Source organism: Heteronotia binoei, chromosome 5 (genome assembly GCF_032191835.1).
Source record: "Heteronotia binoei isolate CCM8104 ecotype False Entrance Well chromosome 5, APGP_CSIRO_Hbin_v1, whole genome shotgun sequence".
NCBI classification, from domain to species: Eukaryota; Metazoa; Chordata; class Lepidosauria; order Squamata; family Gekkonidae; genus Heteronotia; species Heteronotia binoei.
This window is the reverse complement of record NC_083227.1, coordinates 144,437,375-144,454,912: the sequence shown is the minus strand read 5'-3', so window position 1 is coordinate 144,454,912 and position 17,538 is coordinate 144,437,375. Positions and strand designations below refer to the sequence as shown.

At 40.2% G+C, this 17,538-nt stretch overlaps 1 protein-coding gene across 2 annotated transcripts in view; it reads left to right on the top strand.

Moving 5' to 3' along the window:
• The window catches only part of PRELID2 (PRELI domain containing 2), a 62,210-nt gene extending 51,232 nt beyond the window's left edge, over nucleotides 1-10,978 (top strand). The window contains exons 5-7 of one of the 2 annotated variants that reach the window (XM_060240542.1): nucleotides 1,971-2,076; nucleotides 9,223-9,289; nucleotides 9,699-9,827. In XM_060240542.1, coding sequence (XP_060096525.1) covers nucleotides 1,971-2,076; nucleotides 9,223-9,279 — 163 coding nt within the window. In that variant the 3' untranslated portion in view covers nucleotides 9,280-9,289; nucleotides 9,699-9,827. Of the gene's footprint in view, nucleotides 1-1,970; nucleotides 2,077-9,222; nucleotides 9,290-9,698 lie in introns of both variants that reach the window. The other variant, XM_060240543.1, reaches the window with a different exon arrangement.
• Nucleotides 10,979-17,538: the final 6,560 nt, after the last annotated feature.

Below are 17,538 nucleotides of genomic sequence, written 5' to 3'. Positions count from 1 at the left end.
CTAATAAGTAGATTGTCGTGTCCTTTTTTGGATGCTCCCCTTATGCCTTAGAAAGGCAGGCTCTTCACTTAGGCAGATATTGTTGTTTGGGGAAACTGCAAGAAGATGAGGGGGGAAATTAATTATGGGGCTTGTTCTTAGCTGGTGTCATTATTTTGGAAAATAAAGACATTTGTTTCCCCAAAAATTTTTTAAAAGGGAGCCAGTTTGGTTTAGTGGTTAAGTGTGCAGACTCTTTATCTGGGAGAACCAGGTTTGCTAGGGTTGCCAAGTCCAGTTCAAGAAATATCTGGAGACTTTGGGGATGGAGCCAGGAGACATTGGGGTGGAGCCATAAGCAAAGTTGTGACAAGCACAATTGAACTCCAAAGGAAGTTCTGGCCATCACATTTAAGGGGACCACATACCTTTTTAATACCTTCCCTACATTAGAAATAATGAACAATAGGGGCACCTTCTTTTGGGGCTCATAAAATTGGACCCCCTGGTCCAATCTTTTTGAAACTTGGAGAGCATTTTGAGGAGACTCATCGGATGCTATGCTGAAAATTTGGTACCTCTACCTCAAAAATCTGCCCCTCCAGAGCCCCAGATACACTGAGATTAATTTTCCATTATACCCTATGGTCCAGCAGACATTTCCCTCCGTTTCTGATGATCCTGAAGCTCCGGAGGGCCTCCAAACTGGAGCTCTCCTGCCCCCACCTGGGGATTGGCACCTCTGCTCATGAGTTGCTGAACTTTCAAGTTTTTCACAGTAACACGGGGCAACCAAAGGTTCAGGTTTACCTTCACACTATGCAAACGACCTCTGCAAGGATTGTGCAACAAATGGAGGGTCTGGGCTCCTTTCACAGCCATGTTGTTCTGCCTCCTCCCCCCCACTCCCCTTCAGCCTTAAAGATGCAGACACACCATCCAGAGAGGAAGGCTTTCTCAAGTAGAGACTGAAGCCTCCAGAGGGGGAAAAGCACATGATGGCTGTGGGGGCGGGGCTTTCCCCCGTCAGCCAGCTGATTGGGGGCGGGAAGGAACCTGGGAAAGCAGGAGAACCCCTGCTGGGACCTGGGGATTGGCAAGCCTATTTGATTCCCCACTCCTCCACTTGCAGCTGCTGGAATGGCCTTGGGTCAGCCAAAGCTCTTGCAGAGCTGTCCTTGAAAGGGCAACTTCTGTGAGAGCTCTCTCAGCCCCACCTACCTCACAGTATTCCCTCTAAGCTTAGCTAGCATGAGCTAGCTCTCAGATTTTTAGCCTCCAGCTCACACATTTTTGTCTTAACTCAGGAAGGATTACGCCAGAACACACTAATTCATGCAGTAGCTCACAACTTTAATGCCAGTAGCTCACAAAGCAGAATTTTTGCTCACAAGTCTCAGTTTAGAGAGAACACAGGGTGTCCATTGTGTGGGGGAAGAAGGTAAAGGAGATTGTAAGCCACTCAGATTCAGAGGGAAAGGTGGGGTATAAATCCAATATCATCAACAACAACATTAGTTATTGCATAAGATATTTGGGCATCAATGTTTATTGGCTTGGAATGGTATTATTCTGTTTAGGATTGTACTGCAACTTTTTGATTGATTTAAAAAGTACTCTAGATTGAGGAACAAACATTTTAATTTTTAAAAAGCTAATGCCTCATGAAAACTGCAGATTGCCAGCACTATTAAAGAGACATAACATCTTTTTCTGCAGGATTAGAAGATGCTCCAGCCACAATATGTATGCATGATCAATAAAGTATGATTTTTTTCTTTACAATTTTTTCTCATATGCAAATAGTGAAGATGTAAGAAATTAATTGATCAACTACAACTCATGCAATTAATATAGCTTTAATTGGATAGCTGATAATGCATGACTACATTTTTCTGCTTGTGATATTTACACCTTTTGTTGCATTACAGAAACATTTGTGTCCGTTTCTGGCCAGAAAAGGAAAATTTAATTGCATTCTTGTTTTATAGGACAGAGTTCATTCAGAAAGGGAGCATTTCCATTAATGGAGCAGGTCTGCTGAATTGCTTGCTGGAAGCTTTTGCACAAACATTTTTAACTCAAGGTGCTAAAAAGGTAAGTTATTTAATTTGTCATTTTTTTAAAATATTTTTTTAGATTCTTGACATTTCAGATGCTGTCCTAAGACTGAATGTTGATTTGTGGTTTTCTCAATTATTGCCTTTTCTTAGTCTCCGACAAAGATGGAGGTTCTCTATCTGAGCCGGGGTGGCCCGCGAGGGAAGATCATTTTGCCAGCTCTTGACAGGGCATCACTAATACTGGCCCCTAAGGGCAAGAGCTTGGGAGTGCTCCTAGAGTCCTCTCTGACAATGGAGGCAGAGGTAGCAGCCACTACCAGATCCACCTTTTTTCATCTTCGGTGGGTACGGCAATTGACCCCTTTCCTGGAGCATGATGAGTTAGCAATGGTGATCCACGCTATGGTCACCTCGAGAATAGATCACTGTAATGCTCTCTACATGGGGCTACCCATGACCCTGACCCGGAAACTACAGCTAATGCAGAATGCTGTAGCACGGCTGTTAATGGGGCTCCCTTGATGGGAGCACATTTAGCCAGTGCTGAAAGAGCTGCACTGGCTACCTATTGTGTTCTGAGTCCATTTCAAGGTGTTGGTATTGACCTTTGAAGCCCTTTATTGTCAGGGGCCTGCCTATCTACGGGACCGCCTTTCTCCACATGTTCCCCAGAGAGCACTGTGTTCAAGGACACAAAACCTACAATCCATCCCTGGGCCTATTTTTAAAAACAAAATTAAAAAAAAACCCAAGTGGCCCAGGTGAAGGGTGAGTGGCTACTACTGGGCATTGGTGTGGGGGAACCTGTGATGTGGAAGCTTCTCTTGCCACTGTGCCATGTGCATCCACACAAACAATGGGGAAACCAGACAAGCCCCTCCCCATGTGGAAACACCTTTAGCTCTTTGTCCTGTCAGCACATCATTAGTGGTGAGTGCTAGTTTTTTTTCTTTAAAAAAAAAACAACTTTACATGATGAGTGCTGTTGTCCTGTGGCAGGGGTTTGGACAAGAAGTTTTTATTTGTCCAGCTTCTCACTAGGCAAAATAGCATGTATTTTCACGCTCACGGTTACAAAATAAGGGAAGATATTGATAATTTGTCATGCATGTGTCAATCAGATATTAGGAAGATTAATTTAATTTTTCAATTTATATCCCACCCTTTCCCACAAGTGGGCTCAGGGCGCCATACAACAGAAATTTAGCACACTTACAGATTAAAATATAAAACCATCATAAAACCATACAGATTAGGAAAGTGACTTGAGCTCACTCTCTGTTCATGGGTTGCTGGCCGCCATAGTTCCCCATAGTGAACCTCTACATGATTTCTTGAGCCACTTCAAATTATGGTTTGAAATCATTGTTTGGAGCATGGATTCAACTGGCAAGAGGAGGTTTCAAGGATTTGAACTTGAGTCTTGAACCAGGCTGTATGGAAAGAAAACAATACATTCCATTTCTTCGACACTGTTTATTTGATTACAACCTCTTTAATGTAGCAAGAGATACTTGGATAAAACCTTATATCAAGGACTTCAGGTGTGAATTGGATAATCTGAGGTTTCTTTTAGCAGGGGTGGATTTTAATATTACCTTGGCAGTTGCCAAGTTATTTTCTCAGACAATTAAGATTAAAAACTTAAATCTTCATATTACATAGCTACATCTCTTAATAAATTTATTTTATCGTTTGTCTTAGTGTGACACTGTTCAGAGCCGAATTGGCAGTATGAGCAGTATCATTAAAGTAAACACGTTCCATTTGTCCATTAGAATAGCTTCTAAGTTGCATGTGAAAAGGTGGACAAATTAATGGTTAGGTAGAGTTTGTTCTGCATTTCAAGTGTGTTCTCTCACTGTAAACAATGTAAATATTGAGACTTGATCTCCTCGTCCAAGATTTAACTATATGAACTTTAGTTGAAAGGACTGTATTGATCAGACTTTGATTTAGTCATTTCCCACTGAAAAGAGTAGTCATAATGACTTGTAACTGCCCTTTGATATTTCTTGATTCACTTTATGAATTCCCTCTGCCTCTCTATCAAAGACAGTCTTCCTAAGGCAGCTGTGCTATGAGGAGGAGTAAAGGGGGGGGGGGACAACTGTCACACTGTGAGCATAATTGATTCAATAAATAACACTTTTAAATTCCCAAGGCAAACCTCACAGTTTTCACTTGTGTCAATTAGTGCTCTACTTAGTAAATGGTGGCAAACTTAATTTAGATGGATGGGATGTGTTAGCCTGCGCTCTCTTCCTGTGGCGATGCAGAAGAGATAGAGAAGGTAAACATTTGCTGGTGTTTTTGTCCTTAAAAGGAGGGAGAATGTTTGACACAATTCAGAAAGCAGTACTTTTGAAATCCTTGCTGCCTTTAAAAAATTCTTCATAAGAAATGAGTGAATGATGTTCTGGTTTGATTACTTAAGTTATTGCAAAGTGATGCAGAGTTGCTGTGGTGTGCTGTATACATGTGGTTTCCCATAGTCTTAAGTAAGGGTCCATTTTCAGGAAAATCCTATAAATGCCAGGCTTTTATTCATGGCTGCCATTCAGCACTTGCTTAGATAGGTGATGGCTACTGATTGAGCAGCACTCAATACCACAGCCAAACTACTGGGTTCTTGTTGGCACACTAGGCTTCATATCAACACATTTGTCAGAGCTGCATCTGACTTAGTTCAGTGTCTCAATAAAATCCACGTTCTGTAAATACATCCCCACAAAATCCATCAGCAGCTACAAGGGTAATAAATGTGACAGCTCTGGTTTTACTTTGTTGAAGAGACTGTGTATAGTTGTGAGCATATGCATAAGACTGGAACTTGTCACAACTGAAAGCAGCAATACAGAGACAAAGAATGGAGGAAATTGAAGCTTGGCATCCAAACAGGATCTGTTGGCAAGAAAAAACCTTTAAGGTACTTGTGGCCTATCCCTCCCAATGAATATGACCTGACAACTATGGCAATCCAGTAGTGGGCTGACAAGAATGCTGGTTTTCTTATCTCCTGTGACTACTAATACGAAAGAAGATAAAGGAGGAAAATTATCCAGAATTTTGCTGGCCAGTGAGTTGTATTGAACTTGGAGGCTCACAAGTTATTCAGGTTTGCTCTGTGAGGGATTGACTTCTTTACATCCTGTTTCCAGGCAACCATAATTTATGACATGGTCATCTGGAAACTACAGGAAGGGTAGATGACAGCAGAATATAAACCTAACTGGTAAGCAGAAGCTGGTCTAACTAAACAGAAAATCTGAAGAAGATGGAATGTCTAAATTCTTCTGCCTCAAAAAAGACTAATATGTGCCAGAAGTAAAATCATTGAATCTACCAGCCCCATTTAAATTACTAGATGCATGTTCAGCTTGGTTGGAAATCTTGGTGGGGAGTATAATTATGGCTTCTTTAGAAACATAGAATATTTTTGACAGACAACTATAGTTTTGTAGCCAAAAGGCTCTGTCTGACTTGGCTGATGGGGTTCCCTTACTCTGACCTGAACCAGAGATCCTGTAAAAACAGGCCAAGTGAGATAATAAGTCTTTGCTTGGGCCAAAAGCCAGCCAAGACTCTCTAAAAGGGTTTCTGTCTAAGGTTGCAAAACAGCATCCTCAAGGCTGATTCCAGTTTCCTGCTCCACCCCCACCCCAATCCTGCAATGGAATGTCTGCATCAATGAGTTATACCAGGTAAGTATCTCCATTTCTAAAGGTGTCTGACAACATCTGCCTAATCTCCTTTTGCTTCTCAACCCCCCTCCCTGATATCTATTGTGTTGTTCTATACCAATGTGCAAATCCCTTGCACAAACCTCCTTTCCTTCCTGCCTCCTCCTCAAAGTGCTGAGGTAAAATTAATCTCAAACATTATACCATTATGGCTCTTCCTGACACCCATCAGGAACCCATTCTCACCTTTTGTCTCAAACTGGGAATCTATTCAGGGTCCTCAGGAATGGCCATCAATGATCATTAATTTGATCATATTCCAGGGGGAGGGACTGCTCCTGCAAACAGTATAAAGCATGAGAGCAAACATGGCCCCAGTGTTCATACTGTGGGCGCCATATACAGTTTGTACCCTGATTACTCTATGTAATTGGGCCACTTTGACGTGTCATGCTGGTCGTGCATATCTCTATGTTCTCTAAATGGATGTCGGCACATCTGGATAGATATCGCCTCTATAATAATTCCTGAACATCTCTATTCCTCACCCCTAATTTTTCTAATCTCTTGAGTGTGTGTATTTTGATTGCTTTCACATATGATTGTATTCTCAACATATTTTTTCTAGCAAATGTTTTAAACTATTTAAATCTGGAGTCTTCTTTCTGATAACACCTTCATTATTAGTGAGAGAACCTGCTCCAAAAATAGCTCTACCTGTGGGCTATCTCTTGCTAATTCCCCATCGAAGAGTAGATCCAAGGAGTTCTAGTAACTTTCTTCCAGGAACCTTCCCTTCAAAATACTGGGCTGAACTGGGCAGACTCTGTAGTTTTGGTGACATCTTTTTCTAACTCCCTTCTATGTCATGGCTTTTCTTATCTCGTGATAGGAAGATAAGTGTCCCCAAGCTTTTTGAGCCTGCAGTCACCTTTGGAATTCAGACACAGACAGCTGCATGCAAGAACAGAATGGCTGTCAAAGGAGGCGAATCCAACCATAAAATGTCAAGGCATTTCAGGCAGAAGTTCTGTTTATCAGGACACCTTTTAATTTGCACAGTCAATTGGATCTCCAATTGGATGGCCAAATCAAAAGCCCCAACTGGCCCCGAACACTTTCTAGATACACTTGGTGGGCACCAGGAGGGGTGGTGGCAGGCACCATGGTGCCCCTTGGGGCCCCTGATTTGAAGTAATAGGTTCTCTTGAAGTGTAAAGTATTTGTGTCGTTATGACTTTGGAGGCCAATCATAAGTGTACGCCATTTGTAATCTTGGAAATTTCCCCTTCCCTTCCTTCACTTTCCTGCATTTCCTTCTCTTGTCCAGCTGTCCATATATGCCATTTGGTAACAGAGATGCATATTTAGATGTGAACTCAAAACAAAGTACCCTTTTTTACTATTGCTACTGTAACTAATTCAGACTGAAGCATTAATGAGTGTGTGAAATATCTGGAAATTTTTAGACCTGACCATTTTTCCCCCCTGGGGCTAGCTGTAGAGTTCAAAAGGGTCAGAAAAGCAGGTGACTGGGTAGACATATTACTGACAAAGACGCTTTCTTAGGGAACTTACATTAAACTTGTCATCAGAGAAGCACTTCTGTCTTTCTAAAGTAGTTTGTGTTAATCACTGACTTGGGCATGGGTATACAAATGAACCCATATCTTCGCTTAGATACTTTTAGTATTTTTGGAGTCACAGTATAGGAAGAAAGATCACCAGAATGGGTCTCCCTCTCTTACTAACCGAACAGCCATGAGCCTAAACAAAGATGATCAAAACAACTGGAACCAGTGTAATCAATGGAAATAACAGAAAAACCACTATAAGCAATGGAATTTACACGGAAACTATAAATACGTTTTAGTGCAAGCTTAAATGAAACTTAAACAAAACAAAACTAAGTAACACTGAACTTTCAACATATGAATTTCCCCACACAGTCTTTCAGTAGCCCTGCAAATTGGCTTCCTTTGAGTAGACTCAGTTGTGGGTGAACGCTTTTTTCCTCAGTGCCTGACTCCTAACGATGCGGAGAGAGTAAGGAAGGAACCGCTTATGGAAGGACTCCTCACAGTTTCGATCACTTCATCAGCCTCCTTCTCCCGACGTTACATGGAGCTGTTATTAATAACATAACATAAATATATATCCAAATCTAATCTCCCTTAATACAGAATTGTTGATGCAAATTCACCCTCAGCTCAATTTTTTCAACATGGGTCTACGCATGCTCTCATCAGTTGCTGCCAGGTCTCGCCGTCCACAATCTGTGTCACTCATTAAATAACCAAGAGAAACATGCGTTTAAAGAGAAACAGTTTCCACAACAAAAAATGAAAAAAAACTCCAACAAAATAGACTGCATGTGATTTTTAAACCTTTCAGCCTGACGGTGCTAACCGTTCACATTCTAATTATCACTTTCATTTGACGGATAGAGTTTATTATCTTTAAAACCAGGCGGAGCTCCCACTTTCATTATAATGACGCTGAGTTTTAAAAATAACCAGCTTGGCTACAGCCAAAACTAAGAAAGCAAAAACCACAGAAACAAAAAACCCCCCAACAGATTCACAGGACCAATAGTGGCTGACTCCCATTCATAGAAATGGTGAAAAGGCAATAGACTGTTCTCCATTTCTATGAATGAGAGTCAGCCACTATTGGTTCAGTGAATCTGGTTTTTTTTTTTTTTTCTGTGTTTTTTGCTTCTTTAGTTTGGCTTAAAAAAGCCCTGATGATAATGATGGACTAAATGCAAAATTGAAAAAAATCCTGACTACTTAATAATTGGTTAAATGACACCTAAAAATTTTTATGCAATGCCATCCTAAGCAGAGTTCCACCCTTCTAAAGAGTGTGACCCTGCTTAGGATGGTGCTGTTAATAAGTAAAAAAGTTCAATAGCAGTGCTTTTTAGATGGTAACCTTGGTCTGGGGTTTTTTCAGTGGTGGCAAGTTTTAACAGATAGATTTTAAAGTACACCCAAAGTACATAGCCATCAGATTAACTCACACATTTACTTACTTTTTGATCAGAAGGTCATGATGACTATTCTTCTTTCTTGTGTTTTATAGTTCTCCAGTCTTAGTCTCTGGATGTCCATGGCTAAAAGGGCAGAAGAATTGGAAGTATACATATGGCAAAATGTGGTTTCCTATTGATGCCCATATTTAATTCTAATCTAGAATGCAGTGATGCTAAGACAACTTGACACACTCTCATTCCTTCCTTTTCCTTTTTAAATTGAGACTTAGAGATGTTTTTATGATAGCTATATAATTAATCTGTCATTAGTGCTATGAATTAATTGCATTGTAATCAGAACTAAACTTTCTTTTTAATGGTTTGACTAGTTTCAGACTGTTTGGATAGTCTCTAAATATGGGTATTATATTTCTGAACGTGAAGGACATTGGTGGGTATTTCAGCGTCGGTGAAATATTTAGACAATGAACAAAATTATTTGTGTGTATTCTTTATGCAGGGCATTACAATCATGGAGTTGCTTCTCCAAGAACAGTTTGGGAGTCCGTTTTTGTAATGAGCAAAAAGTATGTATATATATATATATTGTTTCTTGGGTTATACTAATGTAATAAGAGACACAGAGGGGGCTCGAATTCAGTGGCAGAGCCCATGAAGTCCATGCAGTGGTGTTCTGGCATCTTTAGATAATTGATCTTAATTAGTTGGTGTTGGGGGAACACCTTTTCCTGCCCAAGGTTTGCAGAGTTGCTGCCAGCCAAAGACATACATAATATTGGGTTAGATAGACTCAGTCTTAATCAGTTTTGTTTGCTGATGTGGTTTCAAAAAAGAGGCTGTAGAAAAGTAATTTCTTCAAGTGTTGTTCATGGAGGACAATGTTCATAGACTACAAGAAATGTTAGAAAAAGAGTTATTGATTCGTCTCTTATAAATGCTCTTTGGTGTGATAATGCTTTTTTTTGTGTCCCTCAGGAGGTGATATCACAAAGCTTGAACCATGTCAATATGTCCTTATTCTTGAAGAAGTTTCTTGACACTCTTTGGGTTATCATTTTAATGAAGGAATGAGCAGGGAGCAAAAAGATAATGGCCTACACGCTATTCAAGAAATATAATGAAATGGGGTTCTTCAAAAATCTATGCCTAGGAGTGATCATGGCATACATTTGCCCTTGAGTTTTAAACTATGCATTCAGAGGAAATAAGAAATGAAGAACTAACCCTCAAACTTGTGCTTCTGTGGAGATGCAGTCAGCCCAGAGGAACTGCTGGGCAAGAGAGACATTTTATTGATTATGCCCTGTGACTTTTTATCACGACAAGCTGCCATGTGTACATTATTTTCTTTACTCAAAATGCTGGATTTGTTGAGTTTTTTTGCCAAAACTGTGCATCAGATTCCACAACGATTATACTTGTCTCTCAGGTGTGGCAATATATCCCTCTAAAATGTGCATAACTAAAACATTGCCAGTTTTCGAAGTCTGCAGAGGCTTGACGCCATAAGTCTAAAAATGCTAACGCCATTCCAACCTTGCTTGAGTTTCACTCATTTAAGTCCACTGAAGTTAACGGGCTTAGAAATGTGTGGCCCTGCTTAGGACAGGGCTCTTAATGGATGATGAATTCCAATAGTGATAGTTTTTAGATGGTAGCCTTGTGTTGTTTTTTTTATTCAGCGGTGGTAAGTTTAACAGGTAGGTTTTAAAGGACACTCAAAATAAACATCCCTCAGAGTAATTCCTATGTTTACTGACTTTTGTGATCAGAAGATCATGGCCATTCCTCTTCCTCCTCTTTTATAGTTCTGCTGCTCTTTCAAAAGGTTTATCAGTTATTTGGTTACAGAAAACCTTCTGTCTTTCCTGAATATCCTTCTTTGAAAGTAAAGCAGATCTGGCCAAAGTCTTAAACTTTACTATAACATTTTGTATAGATGGATCTGATGAGTGTATCACACTGCTAATAATAAATATCTGCATTTGTAAAAAAAATTCTGCTGTATTGGGATCAATTTTGTTGATACCGTAAGTACAAGCGTTGGAAGGAATAGTTAATATCTCACTGAACTGGCATGTTCTCTGCATTGGATAGGTACTGTAAACATGCCACAGTTTGTTGGATGATGCTTAAGTAAACACCCAGTATGAATATCTTAGAAATGTTTAAGTCTTGGCTAAATAAAAAAAATGTTCAGGAGTAGCAGGAAGGATGCTGTTTTGTCATAAATAATAAAATCATGTCCTTTTCAACCTTGTCACCTGCAGTTTTATGACTGAGATTGCTAGAGCAGCTTGGATTAAATTTAGATTTACCAGGCACAGCAGTTGTGTCAGGTCATTTTTAATTCATTTCCTTTAGCAATAAGCCAGCCTAACCAGTCATTTGAACAGCTATTTGACAGCTGGCTAATGGGAGTGAAAAGGGTGCCAACTGCCCTGTTGGCTGCCTCCTCCTTTCTTCTTTCCCCTTTCTTGCTAACACAGGAAGAGGGGGGAAAAATGCATGTTTACACACATGAGTGTGAGGTCCTATTGAACCCTGCTAAGCAGGCCGACATGCCTTCATAGGTGCCTTACAAGTATTTCTTCCCATGCTTCCATGTATGAAGTAAGTGATAAAATCGTTGAAATAGTAATCAAAATTGCAGACTGAGAGTGAGGTAGATGTTTTGGAAAGAGGAAACCAAGGTAGTGACTGTGTGCCAGAAAATATGTGAGAACAAAAAAAGAACCCAGTGAACTCATAAGAATTTTGTCTCTAGCCATTGCTTTTATAACAGGACCCAAGAAGCATTCAAAATGAATGTATAAAGTTGCATTATCCTGTGTTCAACCATTGGTTCATCTATCTTAGCACGGACTCCTCACAAGGGCAGAGGCTCTGCATGGTATCAGGCAGAGAAAATTCTTTTCCAACACCTCCTACCTGACTGGTTTCAATTGGAAACATCTGGAACTGGACGTTGGACCTGGTGCGTGTAAAGTATGTGGTCTTCCGCTATTGTAGCCCCTTCATATTATAATTGTGCCCAGGGCTTTTTTTTGTAGCAGGAACTCCTTTGCATATTAGGCCACACATCCCTGATGTAGCCAATCCTCCAAGAGCTTACAGGACTCTTAGTACAGGGCCTACTGTAAGCTCTAGAAGGATTGGCTACATCAGGGGTGTGTGGCCTAATATGCTACAAAAAAAAAAGCCCTGATTGTGCCCTCTTAGAAGTTGCTAACAGTATCTGAATATATTTTGATACTGTACCAAAAATTGCATATTTTTCTGTTTACTTCATTTGCACCCTACTTTTCTCCCCAGTGGGGATAGAAAATGGCTTACAAAATTCTCCCCTTTTTCCTTTTTACCATCACAATATCCCTGTGAGATAGGCTACTCTGAGAGAGTGTGATTGGTACAGGGTTATCCAGCAAACTTGAGTGGCAGATAGAGGATTTGAACCTGGCTCAGATTTTAGACTGGCACTATGCACTATGATTGCCAATAATTAGCACTGCTGATAGTAGTCCATCTGCATTATGTGAACACGATATTGTTTTCCAAGTTTCAGCAATCTCTGATGATCTGACTGGAGCAGATTGCCACCAATAGAATTTCATCTACTAGATCCCAAGCTAGCCAAAGGACTTGTCTATGCTGTGTGACACCCAGAAGACAACACAAAGATCAATTTCACACACAGCTTACCCTGTGGTCACGTTCCTGTTCTCTGCGCGGCGTCCATCGGATTTCCCACTATCTGCGCCGGAGTTACAGGAAGTCTCGCGGCTTTTGCGTAGCAAACATAAACTGGGTTTTAGTGGTTTACGTTTGCTACACAAAAGCCGCGACACTTCCTGTAACTCCGGTGCAGATAGTGGGAAATCGGACAGATGCTGCGCAGAGAACAGGAACGTGACCGTGTGGTAAGCTGTGTGCGAAATTGGTAAAAGTGTTGATGTGGACCATAAAGTCCTAAATGATTCTGAGACCATGGTATTTGAAGTCCAATCTGTTCCCTGCGGAACTGCTTGGCTTCTTCACAGGCCTGTTTCTGGATGCTTCTATTTTTATAAATGAGGTAAGTGGCTATCAAGGACATAGCCTTTTCAGGGTTTACAACTTCTTTGTAACTCCCCATTTCAGTGTGATGAGCACTGACACTAAGAATTTAAGAAAAGCCCTGTTGGATCAGACAAGTGGTTCATCTACTTTGGCATCCTGTTCCACACAGTGGCCAAACAGTTGCCATGGGGAGCCAACAAACGGCACAGAGGCCAAGGCCTCTCCCTAATATTGTCTTCTTGCATTGAGTTTCAGAGGCTCACCACCTCTGGATGTGGAGATTCTTTTTACTCACCATGGCTATAGTTTCAGGTGGATAGCCATGTGATCTGTACTGGTAGCAAAAAAATCTTAGTTCTATAGCATCATAGAGACCAACAGAATTTTCTAGGGTATAGGCTTTCATGAGTCAAAAACTCAACTCCATCATCTGATGAAGTGAACTTTGACTCACAAAAATTTATACTCTAGAAAATTTTGTTGGTCTCTGAGGTGGTATTGGATTCTCAATTTTGTTCATCATGGCTAGTAGCCATTGATGGATCTATCTTCCATGAATCTATCTAACCTTTTATAGTCATCTGTGTTGTAGCCATCACTATCTCCACTGGCAGTGAGTCCCATAGTTTAATTTTTCACTAAAGAAGAATTTCCTTTTATCTGCCTTGTACCTACTACTCATCAACTTCATTGGCTGCCTCTGAGTTCTAATTTTATGCCTTTTGGACATCAGGTAAAAGACCGTGTTATTGTCCTGAGTTTTTAATGGCTTCAGTTGTTGGGTGTTTTTTTTATTGGGGGGGCATAATATTTTGGCTAAGTTTTTGGTCACTTTTTTGACATTGCTTTATCTTTGTGCGTTTTTAGTTACGCCATAAATGAGATGAAAAGATTTTTTTTTAAATGTAAATATCAAACTTTGCCCTGAAAATGGAAATTCAGATGCTTAAGAAAGAAACCCAAGCCTTCAGCTTGGCTAATTCATCAACACTCTTGCTTCACTTGGAAGTTGTTGGCAGAGAACATAGAGGCTGGGTAAGGGAGGCTGCCCAGTAATGCCAGAGCACAATTTCTGAGTCAGATCTGCCACTTTAAATTCTTAGTGGTACAACTACAGGTCTGCTTTTGTTGCTCCAGTGCTCCAGTGAGTTCTCTTTCAGCTAAACATTGGCAAATGTATTGGGAAGGCTTGTCAGCTACGTCTTTCTTTGCAGGTTACAGTAGTTAATGCTAAAGCAGGCCCCGCCCCCTCACTTTGTGGGATATTGCAGTGTGGAACTGTAAAAATGCTTGGACGCCTTGAACATCTGAAACACTAAATTCAACTCTTTAATTTTAAATTAAGAAAGTCCTTAATTGTTAATTACCCCAAACAGGAAGAATTAAAACACATAAAGTATAACAACGGTGGAAAGTCTTCAGATAAGCATCTAAATACAAGTCCACGTGCAATTATTATCTGTATGTCATATGCCCAAGTGTTGCTAAGATCGTAAAATCCTCAATCCTTTGCATTACTGGCGGTGGGTATGCATCTCTCCAGTGCTGGTAATTTAAAAACAATCAACTCTTATTAGAATGTTGATCAGGTTCTTTTTTACCCATATCTGTTGCTTCAAAATGTGAATTAGAAAAAAAATAGATACTTGTCAAAGAAACATAAATAACCATTTGAGACTCTTAATTCTTATCCCACAAATTATTTGCAATATTTTTACATTAACAGCCATTTGTCATTAACCTAGACTTGTTTCACATTGTACATATGCTGAAAACTGATCATTTAAAGAGCGTTGTAATGAAGAAGAGCTTTTTATTTATCCGTATCTATTTTCATACTAATTGTCCTGCTTGATTTTTTAAAAAATAAAAATGGTTTCTGTATTTGCCTTTCAGATAGTCAATTGTATTTTATGGTATATTTCTCTGCTTAAGTGTGTAACTATAAAGCCCCACATTTTTAGGCAGAAAGCATTAAGGATGACTCCTGAATAAATGCCAGGAGGAGCTGGGAATAATAAACTGACTACAAGGTTATTCCATTTTGTGAGGGTTATGAGTGAATAGATTAACAAGGAAAGAGTTTTGCCTCTCAGATTTTCAGCCCTGTTTTTCATTTGATCTCACAATAGTGTGTGTGAAATTACTCTGCTTAATATGCAGCAGAATAAATATAGGCCTACCATCTAGGGGTCTGGTAGTCTTTCTTGGATTCACAAGGTTTAATATAAGAGAAAGGATTAGCTTTCTTTTGTGAAAGGTTTCCTTGGTAAGAAATAATTCAAAATTAATAATTTCAAGAGAAAAGATAATTATACATTCAAATAAGCTAGACTTTTAAGAACTCTGGGTTTCTAACAGTGTAGTCTTGTGCAGTTATTCCACTGAAATGAGTGTCCTTAGACTGGAGCAACTCTGCAGAAGATTGAATTCTAACTTCATATTTCAAACAACTAGATAGACAGTAGCCAAATTCTAAATATATTTACTCAAAAGTAAGTCTGACTGAGTTCAGTGAGACTTCCTAATGAGTATGTTGAGGACTCTAGATTTAATGTGTTTTCATATTAAGTGGAATCCTCTTCAGGACCAATAGAATACAGCCATTTATAAATTCAGTTCCAGCCATATGGACCCTATATTTCAAAGCCCTTTTTATTTGTTTGTTTGTTTGTTTAATTGGCTTTATATCCCACCCTTCCCTCAAGCAGGCTCAGGGCATGTTCCATCATAGGATCACAACATTAAAATCACAGCATTAAATCTACAAATTAAAATCAGCTAAAATGTTCAAAACTGCTAATAACTGCTTCAACAGATAGAACTAATTGGGTCCCCAGACAGTAGGGTTGCCAAGTCCAATTCAAGAAATATCTGGGGACTTTGGGGGTGGAGCCAGGAGACATTGGGGGCGGAGCCAGGAGCAAGGGTGTGACAAGCATAATTGAACTCCAAGGGAGTTCTGGCCATCACATTTAAAGGGACAGCACACCTTTTCGCTGCCTTCCTTCCATAGAAAATAATGAAGGATAGAGGCACCTTCTTTTGGGGCTCATAGAATTGGACCCCCTTTTGAAACTTGGGAGGTATTTTGGGGAGAGGCACTAGATGCTATACAGAAAATTTGGCACCTCTACCTCAAAAAACAGCCCCCCCCAGAGCCCCTGACACCCGCGGATCAATTCCCCATCATTCCCTATGGGAATCGTTCCTGGAGGTGCATAATGGCTGTGGGGGTGGAGCTTCCCCCGCTGGCCAGCTGGCTGGGGGAGGGGGGAAGCTTGTAAAACCAGGGGATCCCCCGCTGGGACCTGGGGATTGGGAAGCCTACCAGACAGTCTTTGAGTCTGAGGTTGCTGGAGGTGAGGCCTAATAGAGGCCTAATCTAGGCCCAGACATGTAGAATTTATAGTAATTTGCAGACTAGGGATCCTCAAACCACCTACCCATTTGGCTCATATTCTGTTTACCAATTATGAACATGGATCTGATTTGTCAACAGTAGGTCTAAAAGTTCATTGATCTGTTCATTGGTGTTCAACAGGTTGCCTCACTGTATTCCTTCAGTCTATTTGTAACTACAGCACAATTTGCTTTTCACATGTTTTTTTCCCTCAGTTCTGCTACCTGCCCATCCTTGCTGCATAACTACTCAAATGCAGGGAATTATATAGACAATGAGATCACTCACAAATAATATAAATAAGTCATGAATAAATGCTGTGTTTCAATAAAATGTGGTCCTTTGCTTAGTAACAGATCATTCTGCATTTTCACTAATGAATTTCTAGAAAATTTGTGTTTGTGTATGATGCTTCATTCCACTGAAGCAGATTGGACTTGCTGCAATAGAAAATGTTAGAAATGTTACTGGATAACTGAACAAAAATGATGTAACCCTTTAAAAATTCATGATTGTTTTTCATGTCCAACTACAATTATTGAATGAACATATGAAGCTGCCTTATACTGAATCAGACCCTTGGTCCATCAAAGTCAGTATTGTCTTCTCAGACTGGCAGCGGCTCTCCAGGGTCTCAAGCTGAGATTCTTCACACCAATTTGCCTGGACCCTTTTTTGGAGATGCCAGGGATTGAACCTGGGACCTTCTGCTTACCAAGCAGATGCTCTACCACTGAGCCACCGTCCCTCCCCAAATCTGTTGTCAGACAGAATTGTCTATATAATGCTTCAGGATTCTACAAAAGTCACATTAAGAATAACATAAAATCTGAGTAGGAACTACCACATGAAATTACAGATTTTCTCTGTTCATTATGTAAAGCATAATATAGCCATATATCATATACAGTTTCTGACCCAACAAGCTGAAAAAAGCCTACCAGCCACACTTTTGACCAGCTACTTGAGAGCCCTCAATTTTTGCAGGCCAAGGCTTTCAACTGGCAGGAAAGTCTTCATCCTGGTGGGCTGTGTGGATTTAACTTCTAAAAGATTTTCAAGAAATTCTTTCAGGAAACTGTATTTTTACATGTAAATGGGTAGCAGAGAGACCTTGTGTAATGTACTGGACTCGTAGATGGTTAGAGCACAACGTACTTTATTGGTGAGTACATCACATGAGGAAGCCGGGTCCCCTCTTATATACATTACCTGGAACAGCCTTCTTTCTGGTCAAGTCCAATTATCATAGACAACTGTGTTCATCCCTTCTGGTTGCCGCCCACAGGTGCGCTCAGCTATACTTTCTGGGGACAAAATGCAAGACACAACACTCCTCCCCACCAATTTCAA